General features: G+C 51.6%; 1 protein-coding gene across 1 annotated transcript; it reads right to left on the bottom strand.

Moving 5' to 3' along the window:
• Positions 1-12148: 12148 nt before the first annotated feature.
• LOC119320102 (wall-associated receptor kinase 1-like) lies at positions 12149-14804 on the bottom strand. The gene is made up of 3 exons (XM_037594229.1): positions 13883-14804; positions 13615-13782; positions 12149-13492 (listed from the first exon to the last, which is right to left on the bottom strand). The coding sequence occupies exons 1-3, from the start codon at positions 14802-14804 to the stop codon at positions 12288-12290; spliced, it is 2295 nt and encodes a 764-aa protein (XP_037450126.1). The 3' UTR covers positions 12149-12287.
• Positions 14805-15219: the final 415 nt, after the last annotated feature.

The following is a 15219-nucleotide window of genomic DNA, read 5'->3' as shown; positions in this document are numbered from 1 at the left end:
AAAGTTCTTTGAGTTTTGGCCAAAGTTCCAAAAATATGGTTAAAAAGTTCTCTACATATTGTTCAAAATTTGCGAGCTATGCTAGAGTTTTTCAAAAGTTCTTCTATTTGTCATGGCAAAGTCCAGATACCAGTTTAACAATGTTTGGTTCTATTTAAAACTAGAGGGTCCGACTATATCACATCTAGAGGGTCCGACTATATCACAACTATGACATCATCCCATATCATTAGACTAATCCACCAGGTTCTTCTATTATTTGTTTGTTTCTTTTCCTTTGATTTTTTAGTGCGACCCCAAAAAGACACGCAGACGAGCCCACGAGATCGTTCTATTATTTGCTCGTGTCTTTATCTTTGTTTTAAGGCGACAAAAAAGACAAGACACGCACAACGCTATCATGAGGAATCGAACTCGGATCTCATACCGAGGAGCACTAAATCCTACCAGTACGACGCATAGATGGTACTGCCATACTATAAGCAGGAAACCTTTAATAACATAGTAGTGCGTCTCAGATTAGCAATTATTTTTTGAAAAAAACAACAACTTTTTAGCAAATTGTGAATTTTGAAATGACGGATATTTATGAAAAAACAAATATTTTTTAAGATTTCGAATAGTTTTTGTGACTAGGGCTCATCTAAGATGATGTCACCCCTAGTCCATTACGTGTAAAGCTTAAGAGTTACTTAGATATGATTAGCATTAGTGAATAAATTTTAAAAAGGGAAAATTGTTCAAAAGTTCGAGTATTTTTGTAAAGCAGAAACATTTTTTAAACCTGTGAGGATTTTTTGAAAACCGTGATCTTAATTTGCTATTTTTAACATTTTTTGGAAAAACCCAAACACTTTTTGAAAAACAAAGATTTTTTTTCAAATTCCAAACACTTTTTGAAACGAAAAATGAAGAAAATGAAGAATAAAAAGCAATATTTTCAAAACAAAAAAAGTTAAAAAGAAAGGAAAGCTACTGAAGAAAAAAGAAAAAGGAATAAACAAGGAAAAACCAGGAAGAAAAACAAAATGGATCCTAGCTACTTGGGCCGAGCCATCTGCAATTTGCTCGCTTCTCGCCCTGTACAAAACATCGTCATTTTGCCGTAGTGAGTGGTGTATAGGAGATTTGAGGGGTGGGTTTTCAACCGAGACGACAACAACATTTATGGGCCCACTTGGAAGTCGATGGTCTTGCAACGAGGTTGGGAAGGTATAAATGCCAGTTGCGAGTCAAGGGGTGGGCTTGCTACCAAGAAGACAATAACACCTATGGGCCCAGTTGCGAGTCGAGGGATGGACTTGCAAGTGAAATAACACTTACTACACGCCCAGTTGTGAGTCGAGGGTGGACTTGCAACTGTCAAGACAAGAACACCTATGGGCCCGGTTGCGAGTCGAGGGATGGACTTACGAGTGAGACAGCACTAACTACGTGCCCAGTTGCGAGTCGAGGATGGACTTGCAATTAGGACAAAAAAAGACCAGCCCTGGTTGCAAGTTGAGGCTGGACTTGCAACTGGGACAAAAAGGTCGGGGCCACGGTTGCAAGTCGAGGGTGGGATTGCAACTGGGACAAAAAAAGTCAGACCCCAGTTGTGAGTTGAGGATGGACATGCATTTGGTAAAAAAAAGTTGGGCCCCATTTGTGAGTTGAGGATGGACTTGCAACTGGGACAAAAAGAAGGTCGGACCCTAGTTGCAAGTCGAGGGTGGGGTTGCAACTGGAAAAAAAGGTTGGGCCCCAGATACGAGTCGAGGGTGGACTTGCAACTCCGAGAAAAGAAGTGTTGGGTCCGAGTTACGAGTCGAGGGTGGAATTGCAACTAAGACAAAAAAAGGTCCGGCCCTGGGCCCAGTTGCGAGTCGATGATAGACTTGCAACTGGAACAAAAAAGGTTAACCCCCAGTTGTGAGTCGAGGGTGGACTTGCAACTCAGACAAAAAAGTGTTGGGTCTGAGTTGCGAGTCGAGGGTGGACTTGCAACGGAGACAAAAAAAAAATTTCGGCACCAATTGCGAGTCGAGGGTGGACTTGCAACTAGGACAAAAAGAGATTGGGCCCAGTCAACTGGGACAAAAAAGGTTGACCCCCAGTTACGAGTCAAGGGTGGACTTGCAACTCCAACAAAAAAAGTGTTGGTCCGAATTGCGGGTCGACGGTGAACTTGCAACTAAGACAAAAAAAGGTTCGACCCCAGTTGCGAGTCAAGGGTGAACTTGCAACTAGGACAACAAAGATTGGTCCCAGTTGCTAGTCGATGATAGACTTGCAACTAGAACAAAAGAGGTTAACCCCTAGTTGTGAGTCGAGGATGGACTTGCAACTCAGACAAAAAAATGTTGGGTCCGAGTTGTGAGTCGAGGATGGACTTGCAACTGAGACAAAAAAAAGGTTCAACACCAGTTGCGAGTCAATGGTGGACTTGCAATTGGGACAAACAAGATTGGGCTCAATTGCGAGTCGAAGATAGACTTGCAACTGGGACAAAAAAGGTTGAACCCCAGTTGAGTCGAGGGTGTACTATCAGTTAGGAAAAAAAGGTCGGGCCCCAGTAGGAAGTCGATGGTCTTGGACAAAAAAAGTCGGGCCCCAGTTGCGAGTCGAGGATGGACTTGCAGTTGGGACAAAAATAGATCGGGCTCCAGTTGTGAGTCGAAGCTGAACTTGCAACTGGTCCTCAGTTGCGAGTTGAGGATGGACTTGAGGGTGAAAAAAAAACAAAATTACAAAAATTAAATCCATTGAGATAGGAAACCGAGTGCTTGCATGAATATTGAAAAAAAAAATCAAACGACGACAAACATAGATGAGGCACTATTTCCACAAAAATATTCACAAATTTAAAAAGGTGTGCACAAAATTTTATAAAAAGTATTTTTACAAAAATATTAAAAATTCCTATTCAAAATTTAAAAATAAATAAATAAAGGACAAAATGAAAGTGAAATAAAGAAATAAAAAACAGACACAAAAAGAATAAACCAAAAGAAAAAATGGATAGAAAAATAGAGAAAATAAAGAAAAACTAAAAAGAACTAAAAAGAACTAAAAACGTTGCTAACAGTATTTACAAACAAAAAGACATTAAAATGTATACAAAACACTCAAAAAATGAAAAATAAAATTGGGGTCATAACTGAACCACACAAATTCATTTGTATGATGCAAAAATTATTGTGTCAGAACTGAAACACACACAAAAAAAGTCTGCACAAAACACAACCGGAACCACAACTAGAATGTACCTCCGTTGTTACCGATTTAAATATACAGTATTTTGTCTCAATCAAGAAATACTAGACGTGATAAAAAATAAAAAATCACATGGACAACACCACTCAATGCATCCACCCGGCGCGATCTCTTTAGTTCGTGAACAACGATCCATCCATCCTGTGTTGCAGCCCACGTAAAAAGCAGGCCCGGTGCGGGACAAGGCAACACCCTGAAATACAATTGCTGCGTAGTAAACAAGGGCCGGCCAGCGAGACAAGCACGACGCAAGACAACCGCGACGTCAACCTGCGGACGAATTCTAAAGACAACAATCCAATGGTGAGAGACTTAGATGTGAGATAACTATTTCACATCTAAATGTGAAATAGCAAATCTGTTAAAACTATTTAAAGAACATTCTTTGAGAACAATTTTAATAACATGGTATTTTAATTTTGTGACGTTTAAATTACTTCCAACAACATAGGATAGAAAGATAATCACATGAATTAATTCCACAACCTGAGGGGTAAAGCAAATCTAGCAACAGCGTCACCTACTACCGGACAAGACTAGCCAACAGCGTCACCTACTACTGGACAAGACTAGCCTGGATCCTAGCGATGCCCTTCTCATCTTTGTCACATGCATCATGGATAGATTTGAGCGGTCGAGATACGCGCTGTGAACGGAAGGCGAAAGTAAATGCCTTTTCCCACCCATGACGCACATGTTGGTGGGCCCCGACCGCCTTTTGTCTCTGTCCCCAGCAACATCCACTCGTTTTATCATTCTTTTTCCTCGTCGTCTTTTCGCTATAATTGCCATGAACAGCTCGTCCTAGCTCCCGCCCCTTCCCTTCTCTCTATTTTTTCAGACCTTCCCTGATAGGCCTTGCTGGATCGTCTTGAGCCCAGTGTGCTTATCATGGAGACGCAGAACACGCAGCGGCACCCACGCCGGAGCACGCGGACGCCGGTGGACTGGTCATGGTCCTCAGTTCCGGGCCGTCTTTGCGTCGCGCCGGCCGATGTCAAGACTGCGGGGGGTTAGAGTGTACGTAGTATACCTATGTATAATCCGTGTATGTGGCACGCCCTTTGGTCAGTGCCCGCGCGTGAGTAGTGGGGCACGGTCCCACGATCGACCCTGGTAGTGACACACGATCACTCTGTGAACTGTATATATCCTCGGCGGGGTAGTGACACACGAGCTCTCTATTCGCAAGGAAGAGGAGGTCCGGGTCAAGGTCAAGTGCCTCGACTCCTTCAAGCTTCGCACCTCAGTCCGCGTCTTCTTCAACGACCAGGGCTTCGATCTCAGGTTCGCCCCCGAGCCTCCCAACCACGTTGGGCGCCCCCGCTCCTTCGACGCCGGCCCCCCAGGTGGCAACCCGGGGGCCGGTGGGGACTACCACGGCCGTCACCGCTCCCGGTCCCACCGCTCGGATGAGGAGGGGGCGTTCGAGGACTCCCGCTCCCCTTCCCCCTCGCCTCCTCCACCTGCCGCGGGGGGCAAGGGCCGCCAGGCCGCTCCTCTCCCTCCGCTGGGTGGCCCTTTGCTCGCGGCGGCGTCTCCCTCCGAGGGGAGCGACATCTCCAGTGTGGGCATGGTGGTCTGCCCGGCCTCCTCCCCGCGCTCCCCCGCCTCGTCCCCTCCTACGGAGAGGGACTCGGTGGCCCTGCCCCTCGGCGCCCCCCCTGATGCGCCGGCGGCGCCCGCGGAGGGGGAAATGCCGCCTGTGGTGGATCCCCCCTCCCCGGCCGCCGGTCTCCCCGCCGCCTCGTCTCCTCCACGGCTAGGGGATGCCCCGCCCTCGCCTCTGCCGCGGGATGCCCCGGCTCCTGTCCCTGCGAACCTCCTCGCGCCACCTCCTCCGCCGGCTGCGTCGCCACCTCCTGCGCCACTCCTCCTCGGCTGTTCTGGGCCTGTTCAGCTGGCCTCTCCCTCGCCGTCTCTGACGGGGGAGGGTGCGGCTCGCGTGCTCACTCCGATGGCGGCCCAGCCCCCTCCCCCCGTTCAGCCGCCTACTCCCGTCGCGGTAGGTCGACCTCCTCCCCGGTGGTTGCCTCCCGCCGGAGTGCGCGGCTGGATGCTGCCCACCCTGAGGGCAGCCCGGCTCTGCCCATCCCCGAGCGGGCGGAGCTCCGCGCTGCCGCCCGTAACCTGGAGCAAGGTACGCCCCCGTTCCCTCCTCTGCTTCGTCTTGTTCCTTCTCTGCGCTTGAGTCCATTCCTTTGGGGAACCTCGCCAAAGTGGCCTCCGACTCCGCGATCATCTTCAGAGGGGAGGCTGGCCCCCGTTTAGTCCAGATCGCGGCCATCAGAGCTCGTGAGATCCTTGATGGGAAGCTCGCGGAGGCCCGTGCAACCCTCCTTTTACCTCCGGCCGCCTCTGCGGTGGGGGTGTCTCCCACCCCGCCTGGTCCGCGGCGGACGGCGCCCCCCTCCAGCGGCCGAGGCGGAGATCCGTGGCCGTACTCGCTCCCGCACTGCGGCTCTTCGCGCGCAAAGCGCTTCTCGTGTTCTGGGGTCAAGCAGCCCCCCGATGGCTCCTTAATGCGAGCCCTCTTCTGGAACATCCGCGGCTTCGGCCATGATGGTCGTCGCCGCCAACTTGTGGAGTACATGCGGGATGAGCACATCGACATCGTTGCCGTTCAGGAGACCATGCGTCGCGACTTCTCGCTCCCTGAGCTCGACCGTTTGAGCTCCCACCTCTTTGCGTGGCACTGGCTCTCTTCTAGTGGGAGCTCAGGCCACTCGGGTGGCATCCTTTTAGGTGTGAAGGATGCCACCTTCGAGGTGGACAACATGGATCGGGGGGAATTCTTCGTTAGCATGGAATTATTCGAGAGATCTCTCAACTTCAAGTGGGAGATCATCATTGTCTACGGGCCTGCCGACCATAGTCGGTCGGCCGCCTTCCTTGAGGAGCTCCACCGGAAGATCTCGGCTGCCTCCCTCCCCGTGGTAGTGGGTGGCGACTTTAACCTGCTGCGCGTGGCGGAAGACAAGAGCAATGACAATGTCTGCTTTGCCCGGATGCAGTTGTTTAATGACTTCATTGCTGACCTCGCCCTCCGGGAGATTGATAGGATTGGTGCCCGGTTCACCTGGACCAATCAGCAAGCCTCCCCGACCCAGTCCGTCTTGGACAGGGTCTTAGTGTCCCCGAAGTGGGACCTCCGTTGCTCCCTAGCCTCTCTCCGCGCCATCACTAGGATTGGCTCGGATCATGTCCCCCTTCTTCTCTCCTCCGCGGACGAGCGTCCGCCGACCCTCCTCGTTTCCGCTTTGAGACCTTCTGGCTCTCCCAGTCTGGATTTACCGACACCGTCTGCGCGCGGTGGATCGAGGCTCGGGCCCACCCCCACCCTCGCCCCCCTCTGCTATTGACGCGTGGCACTTCTGTGCGAAATGTGGCAGGCAGTTTATGAAGGGGTGGGGGGCCAACCTTGGCCGCGACGCCAGGGAGCGTAAGAAGGCGCTGCTTACCGCGATCCAGACCCTTGACCTTAGGGCCGACATGGTGGGTCTCTCTCCGGACGAGTGGTTGTCCCGCTATGACCTCGAAGACCAACTCTCCGTGATCTACTCCGATGAGGAGGCTTATTGGCGCCTTCGGGGCGCGCAGAAATGGGTCCTGAAGGGTGACGCGAATACTGCATACTTCCAGGCTATCGCCAACGGCCGCCGTAGACGCAACACCATCCCCCTTCTCTGGGATGGGGAGACCCTCCTCCAGGACCCCCGCGACATCCGGACCCATGTCGACGGCTTCTATAGGTCCCTTTTCTCTGCCGCTCCTCGGAGCGGCATCTCCCTCGCCCTTGATTGTTGGGCTGGCCTCCAGCTAGTGTCCGACGCAGGAGGTCTGGGAGGCTATCAAGGGTATGAATGCTTCTTCTTCTCCGGGCCCGGATGGACTCCCAGTCATCTTCTTCCAGACCTTCTGGAACGTGATTAAACCAGAAGTCATGGCCATCTTCGAGGAATTGTTTGTTGGCTCTATTGACCTGGGGCGCCTCAACTACGGGATCATCTCTCTCATCCCCAAGGTCCCTGGGGCGTCCGACATTCGCCAGTTCCGGCCGATCACGGTCATTAATGTGATCTTCCGGATCCTGGCCAAAGGGTACGCCAATAGGGTGACCCTGCTTGCTGACCGGATAACCCACCCTAACCAGTCGGCCTTCATTAAGGGTTGATATATCCTAGATGGAATCCTGGTCCTTCATGAAGTCCTTCACGAGGTCCGGGTCAAACGCCTTAAGGCGGTCTTTCTGAAGATCAATTTCCACAAAGCCTACGACTCTGTTAGCTGGACCTTCCTCAGGGAAGTCCTTCTTCGGAAGGGCTTTGATGACCGGTGGATCACTAGAGTCATGCAAATGGTCTCTTGCGGTCGCACGGCGGTTAACATCAACGGCGAGATTGGTCCTTTCTTCCCTACCCTTTGTGGGGTGCGCCAAGGCGACCCCTTCTCCCCGTTCCTGTTCAATATGGTAGTGGACGCTCTTGCCTCCATCCTTGATAAGGCAAAAGCCACTGGCCACATCCGCGGGATTACCCCACACCTTTCTGGGGGCTCGGGGATCTCCATCCTCCAGTATGCTGACGACACGATCATTATGGTCGAAGGCTCGGAGGTGGACATCGCCAACCTCAAGTTCCTCCTTCTCTGCTTCCAACAGATGTCGGGCCTCAAGATCAACTTTGAGAAGAGTGATGTCATGGTTATGGGATATTCCCCCTCTGAGTCTATGGCCATCGCCAACAGACTTAATTGCCGCCTGGGCTCTTTCCCCACTTCCTACCTGGGGACTCCCATTAGCGACTCGCGACTCTCCGACGCGGACCTACGGCCCTCCGTGACTAAGCTCCAATCCTGTTGCGAGCCCTGGCAGGGGAGATGGCTATCTAAGGCGGCCCGGACTATTCTCATCAACTCTTCCCTCTCCAGTCTCCTTCTGTTCCTTATGAGTTTCTACAGCCTCCATGAATCTCTCCACAAGGAGATCGCCAAAATCCAGTCCCGCTTCTACTGGGCTGGCTTGCATGATAAGCAGAAATACCACATGGTCAGCTGGCCTGACATATGCAAGCCCAGGGAGCAAGGTGGTCTGGGCATCATGTGATCTAAAAGGATGAATATTGCCCTTCTCTCCCGTTGGCTCTGGCGCATCGCCCAGGGTCAAGGTGGCCTCTGGCTCGACATTATCCGGAATAAATACCCGCGGGGTCAGCCCCTAGCCTTCTGCCAGAAATCGGGCGGCTCTCAGTTCTGGCAGTCTATTGTCCAGCTTCTCCCGGTGCTCCGCATTGGGACCTCCATCTCGGTGGGATCCGGCCTCTCGACGCTTTTCTGGTTTGATCGTTGGGCCGGAGACGCTCCCTTTGCGGCCCGCTTCCCCGCCCTCTTCTCTATCTCCGTCGACCCCATGATTTCGGTCAATAGGGCCCTTCTTGACTTAGGGCGCCTTGCTTTCCGTCAGCCTTTTGGGCCAGCGGAATCCGCCGCCTGGCGTGAGTTGCTTGATTGCGTTGTGTTGCATGAGCCGTTGGTGGATGGCAGACCAGACCTTATGCGGTGGCGTCTGGATCCGTCGGGCTTGTTCTCCACCAAGTCACTGTACCCAGCCATTGCCCCATCCTCCGCTCCCCTCCCCCTATCGATGGTGTGGTCCGTCCGCGTTCCCCTGAAGATCCGCATATTCATGTGGCAGTGGATTCACGGCTGGGTCCCGTCTGTAGTGGAGGTCTGCAAGCGCAATGGCCCGGGCACCGGTATCTGCCCGCTCTATGGAGTCCCTGAAGACTCGAACCACATCTTCTTCTCCTGCGTCTCCGCCAGTTCCTTGGGAGCTGCTTTCGCGAGGTGGTCGGTGGTAGTTGGTGCCACACCAATTTCTCGGACCTTTTTGCTGAACTCCAGTTGTCCCCCGCGTCCTCTCGCCACATTAGGTGGCTTGAGGTTGGCGTTCTCGCCTGGACTCTTTGGACCGTTCGCAATAAGCTTGTGATTCAGCACGCTCCCCTTCGTCGCGCTACTGACGCTCTCTACAAATTCTCGGGTTTCTTGCAGCTTTGGCGGCCGCTTAGCCGCCCCCCGGACCGGGACGCCATCTCCGCCTTCATCACCGACATCCGTTCGATGGCCGTCCGCCTGTCGCCGCCGCCCCCGCCGCCTCCGCCGGATCCTGACTAGACGCCTTGTGTTTGGTGTGTGGGTGTTGTTTTTCTTTTCCTTTTGGGCTTGTTGAGCTGTGCCCTCAGCAGAACCTATGTACTTTGTCGTGAGTCTTGGGTGGGTGTGTGTGGACTTGCTTTGGTTTGTATGCTCTGTGGCGGTTTGCTTTATTTATAAAGCGGGGCGAAAGCCTTTTTCGGTATATATCCTCGGCCGCAGAGCTAATTGAAGTGTGTTGAATCCTATAGCTTCTTCTCCCTTCGTCACGCTAGGCGGTTGCTGAAGCCATAGATGGTGAGGTGCGGAGGGGAGCCGCCCGAATCGGAGTGGTCGCACTCGAGCTGGGAGCCCCCGAGGTCGCGGTAGCAGCCGATGCCGAAGTGGTAGGGGACGGTGACGTTGCCGCACCTGTCGGGGCACCCCGGCAGCGCCATGGGCGACGGCTGCCGCTGAGCCGCTGCTACCACGACCATCAAGTGCAGCACGACCAGCATCAGTACGGTGGTTGCCATTCTTGACATGTTCTTCTCTGGTTGCTGGCTCTGCTCCGAGATACTATATACTACTCCCCAATGGCGGAGCCAGGATTAGCCGACGCCCCAGGCGAGAAACTAAGGGCTAAAAACTTCCCACAAAAAACACTAGTTTCAAGGCATACAAAAGTCAATCTATGTTGCATAACGAATAAGAACCCAAACATACTATTCAAAGGTAGTATTTGTTTCATGATGGGTCAACTAATAAAGCAAGACAAATCAAAAGACAATATGTATTATAGATGATACAAAAGATTGATACCAAATCAAAGGATTGATTAATCTGCGCCTCCCATGACTACATCTTCAATAGCAGAAGAAGCTAAACGTTCAAAGATACATTTTGAAATGCATATCAGTGCATAATAGTGGCATCAAGCAACAACAGGTCATGATTTGGTTGGCAACTTGGCATGAGCAATGTACTGTTTGCTTGACATTACTGGTATTAATCTGAACACCTAAATCCAGCAATAAGATATCTGAATGGCTGCTTCATTCCTTCTTACGCTGTGCTAGCTTTAGAATTTACTTGTGCACATTAATACTAGTATTGTAAGGCTGATGCTTGAATTCTTTTCAAATGTGCAACATCATTTTAAAGCATCAATTATATGATATCAATGAAACTACTTCCATAATTGGAGACAAAAACCTATGAGTCCAAGTCATAAACAGATAACTGGACTAACATTTGGATAGATAGTACAGCTAGATCATGAATGCGAAATTCAACTGGATACATAGTAACTTGATGCCCTAGAAGGGGATTTGGACGCCGGACAGGGCAGCAGCCCGCAGCGGCATAACCTGCTGCCGCAGAAGGGGATCGAAAGGGGCTTGCGGGGAGGGTGGCGGGGAGGGGGGCGGGTGGCGGGGATGGAGCTGGCCGGCCGGGTAAGCACGACGGCAGGCGGCAGCGGCGGCGGGCAGGGACACAGCCACAGAGCCACGCCTCGTTCGTCCAAGTCGGGGAAAGGGCCGTCGGGCATGCACCAGGCAGGCAGGCAACGAACAAAGGAGATGGGCCTGCCTTACGCCCCAGGCCGCCTTCGTCCTAGTCTACAGGAGATGGGCCTCACGCCCCAGGCAGCCGCCCGGGCTGCCTGGGGCCTGTCTCCGCCCATGCTACTCCCTCCATCCCAAGTGTTAAAAACGTTCTTATATTATGGGACAGAGGGAGTAGCATACTGCATACGGGGCGATGGAGTTTGGTGTATGGTGGACTGGTGATGGAGTTCACGAGAGGCATGCATATCGAACCGGGAGAAAATAGGTAGGCTTGTCTTTCTAGTTATTATTTTGGAAAACTAATTTTGCTCATTTCAAAGACCGATTTCACTCATTTCATAAAACTAATTTCACTCATTTCATAAAACTAATTTCACTAATTTAAATGATTGATTTCACCAATTTAAAATAATAATTTCACCCATCTCAAATAAATAGTAGAACTACTCACTTGTAAAACCTAATTTATGTCTTTTTCAGAATAAATTTATCACTCATTTCAATTTAAAGCATGTTTTAGTTATTTTCAAAAGATAATTTCACTCATTTCAAAAATCTAATTTTACTCATTTCAAAAACCTAATTTCACTCATTTCAAGAAGCTGAGATTTATGAAATATAACTGAAATGGAAATGAGTGGAATACGCAAACTCATTAAACACATACTGAAATAAGCAGCTACACAAATATCATTTTCAAGTTCAGTATATTCCACAAAACATCAGTTGCACGCACTGAAGATAGCAACTTCACAAACAAGCTAGTATTTCACACACTGAAATATATAGAGTGAAATTGATGGATTGAAACGTGTTTGAAGCCAGGTTTTGGGTACTGGGCGGAAAATCCGGTTACCGCCCGGTTCCCGTGTTTCTCGCTACTCCGCGAGAAAGCTGCGTATCGAGAAAAAAAATTCGATTTTCTTGAAAATTTTGAATTTCAACAGCATTCGATCCCGCGACTTGGCATACGTAGAGTACAGACGGGGAGATCCTACCACAGCGCCAACAGCAGCTTCGTGAACTAGTTGAGCTCAGCGCTAATATATTCCTATCTCAGAAAATTTTGAATTCAAATTGCATTTAAAAAATTCGAACGGTATTTCCTCGGAATTTCACGGTAACCGTGGTATCCGCGTTTCTCGCCCACCCTCGGTATTTTCTTGGGATCCAATAGCCAAAACGTGGGTTTGAAGTGTATCCGGTGTCGCCCACGAGCGACTCGGGAGGTACATCCAAAATAGTTTACACATTTATGGTCAGACTTGAAAAAGGAGTCCCACCAAACATTAGAACAATCTACAAACTAAAAGGCCTTGCAGAAAAAATCTACAAGCTAAAAGTGTATGTGCTACCCCCTTCGAGATCAATCACGTCCTGCGGTTTGAACTTATAATTTACATCACGTTGTTGCTCTCTACCAAGCAAACTTTGCCCCTCCTCCGGATCACCAGCACCAGCCTGGCCCCATGGGTGCCTCTGGTACCTTCTCAACGCCTCCAACCTCTCGGCAACTTCCTTCATCGACGGTCGCTCCTCGCCGCTCATGCTCACGCATCGCATCATGAGGTGTGTGATTTCTTCCAATGCCTCTGGCCCCATCTCATTTCTCACCTGGTTGTCTAGGAGCTCGTAGTGTCCACCAACCTTCGCTGCTGTCATGAACCCGGACACGAGGCTCCTTCCCTCCTCTGGCCCGTCGAAGCGGATCGGCTTCTTCCCTGTAAGGAGCTCCAGCAAAACGACGCCAAAGCTGTACACGTCGCTCTTGTCCGTCAGCTGGCATGTCATGAGGTACTCCGGGTCTAGGTACCCGCAAGTTCCCTGCACCAATGTCGCAATCTCAACCTCGTCGTTTGGTGCCAGCTTCGACGCCCCGAAATCTGTGACTTTGGCAGTGAGGTTGTCGTCAAGCAGGATGTTCGCCGTCTTGACATCACCGTGGAGGATCGGGGGTGAGGCTGACGAGTGCATATACGACAGCGCCTCCGCAGACTCCGCCGCTATCCGAAGGCGGGTATCAAGTGCCTTGTTATTGTCGAGGCCCTCACCGCCATGGATGTAGTGGTAGAGGGTGCCGTTGGAGACGTACTCATAGACCAGCATTGGCACCTCCACCTCGAGGCAGCAGCCGTGTAGCTTGACGACGTTCCGGTGGTTGATCTGGGAGAGGATGAGCATCTCTCTCGCAAACTCCTTGGTCTCGGTCGCCTCCATCACCTTGGACTTCTTGATGGCCACCACCGTCTTGTCCTCGAGGATGCCCTTGTACACGATGCCATGGCCTCCCCGCCCGAGGATCTGATCGGCAGCGAAGTTGTTAGTCGCCTTCTCGAGCTCTTCTTCCGAGAATATCTTGAACCCGCCACCACCACCTCCGGCGGTGCCGCTGTAGGAACGCATCTGCTGCTGCAGGATGACGCCACCGTTGTGCTCGAAGAAGCTCTGCTTTGCCTTGATGAGCTTCCGCTTCTGCAGCCCCAGGTAGAGCCAGAAGCACATGAACACCGACAAGAACACCCCCACGCTGACTCCTGGATATGCCACATTACATACTTCATCATTAGTCTAGATTCCCGGTAAGAACAATATCTGTAAATAGGATGGACGAAAAGGAATTGCAGGAGGAACCAAGAAGACAAGTGGAATGTGTTACCTGTAACGACCTTCAGAGCTAAGGTGAACTTGTCCTTTGGCCGGCAGCCATCCTTCCTGGTGGCATCTCCACTTGTCCCGGGATGGCACTGGCAAGTGTAGCCTCCCTGCGTGTTATTGCAGATCCCGTAGCACGGGTAATCGCCTTTCAGTTGGCACTCGTTGATGTCTTCAGTTTGCAAAGCAATTTCAACATTTCATCAGGCAAATCGCAAATGCAGCAACAGAGCACAACACTTCATAATTCATTTGGGAATCAGAGTCTGTACCTGTGCATCCACCGTCGAGGACCTCGAGGTAGGGGTTGCCGTCGTAGCCATGGGAGCAGTTGCACCGGTACCCGAGGCCATTGGTGACATTGAAGCACTCGCTATGAGCGCCTCGGCAGGCGAAGTCCCTCGTGTTTTGCCTAGCGGCGCTGCAGTTGCCGACGTTCCGGATGGCCCAGTCGAGCACGACGGGCACGTCGAAGTCGTCGGTGCGGTTGAGGAAGACGCGATCGGTGTAGCTGAACCACTCCTTGTCGACGAGGAACACGTAGCGGCACGGCGTGCTGTTGGAGTAGGAGAAGTCCTGTTGCCCCCGCGGAAAGTCGCGAATGGTAGGCTCGAAGAAATGGAGGCCGGGGGGTATCTCGCTCTGGCAGCACCCAATGCCGGTGCACGGGCCCGGCATGGCTTCCTGCGAGGGGCGGCACACGGACATGCAGCCGCTGACGTAGTAGCCGTCGCCATGGACGAAGTAGCCGAGGTTGGGGCAGCCGAGCGCGACGAGGCGGCTCTTGGTGGACGAGAAGAGGAAGGGGGTGCCTAACAGGGTCATGTACGCCTTGTTGGTGTTCCGCCCGGCGAACCCCCCTGTGGAGTTGTAGCAGTGGCGTGTCGCGTTGAGGTAGGCGCGGGCCTCGCCGGCATCGAGGGAGAGGTCCGCGAGTTGGTTCTTTTGGTTGGCGTCCACGAGGCGCGGAGGGGAGCGGCCGTCGTCGCACTCGAGCTCGAAGCGCAAGCTGTTGGCGCCGGCTTCGTCGCGGTAGCAGCCCGCGCCGATGCCGAAGGGGTAGGGAACGGTGATGTTACCGCACCTGTCGCGGCACCTCGGCCGCGCCACGGGCAGCTGCCGCTGAGCCGCCGCCGTCGCTGTCACCACCAGCAAGTGCAGCACGATGAGCAGCAGCACTACGGTGGTCGCCATTCTCGCGATGCTCCTCTCTCTCTCTCTCTCGTTGGTTGGTCTGCTCCGGTACACAGTACTATATACTCCCTCCGTTCCTAAATATAAGGTGTATTAGTTTTTCAAAAAATCAACTGTTGTCTACGTTTGACCAAGTTTACAACAAAATATATAAAGATTTATAATACTAAATATATAAAATGTAAACATATAGTTCATGATGAATCTAGTGATAATAATTTGGTATTCTAGATATTGATATTTTTGTCTACAAACTTGATCAAACTTAAAGAAGTTTAACTTTTTAAAAAAATAATACACCTTATATTGAGGAATGGAGGAACCGACGATGATTGATGGACCGACGATGGATGGAAGGCGACGACCAGTGACCAGTCTCGACTAGGATCATGCCAAGAAGGGAGGAAGGAGATAG

This window comes from Triticum dicoccoides, chromosome 6B (genome assembly GCF_002162155.2).
Source record: "Triticum dicoccoides isolate Atlit2015 ecotype Zavitan chromosome 6B, WEW_v2.0, whole genome shotgun sequence".
Lineage (NCBI taxonomy): Eukaryota > Viridiplantae > Streptophyta > Magnoliopsida > Poales > Poaceae > Triticum > Triticum dicoccoides.
Note: the sequence above shows the minus strand (reverse complement) of the source record. Positions and strands in the feature narration are given on the sequence as shown.

Coding starts and splice junctions, on each gene's coding strand:
- LOC119320102 (XM_037594229.1), bottom strand. CDS start 14,804: ATGGCGACCACCGTAGTGCTGCTGCTCATCGTGCTGCACTTGCTGGTG. Junction 13,783..13,882: donor CCTCGACGGTGGATGCACAG/GTACAGACTCTG, acceptor TGCAAACTGAAG/ACATCAACGAGTGCCAACTG. Junction 13,493..13,614: donor AGCTCTGAAGGTCGTTACAG/GTAACACATTCC, acceptor TGGCATATCCAG/GAGTCAGCGTGGGGGTGTTC.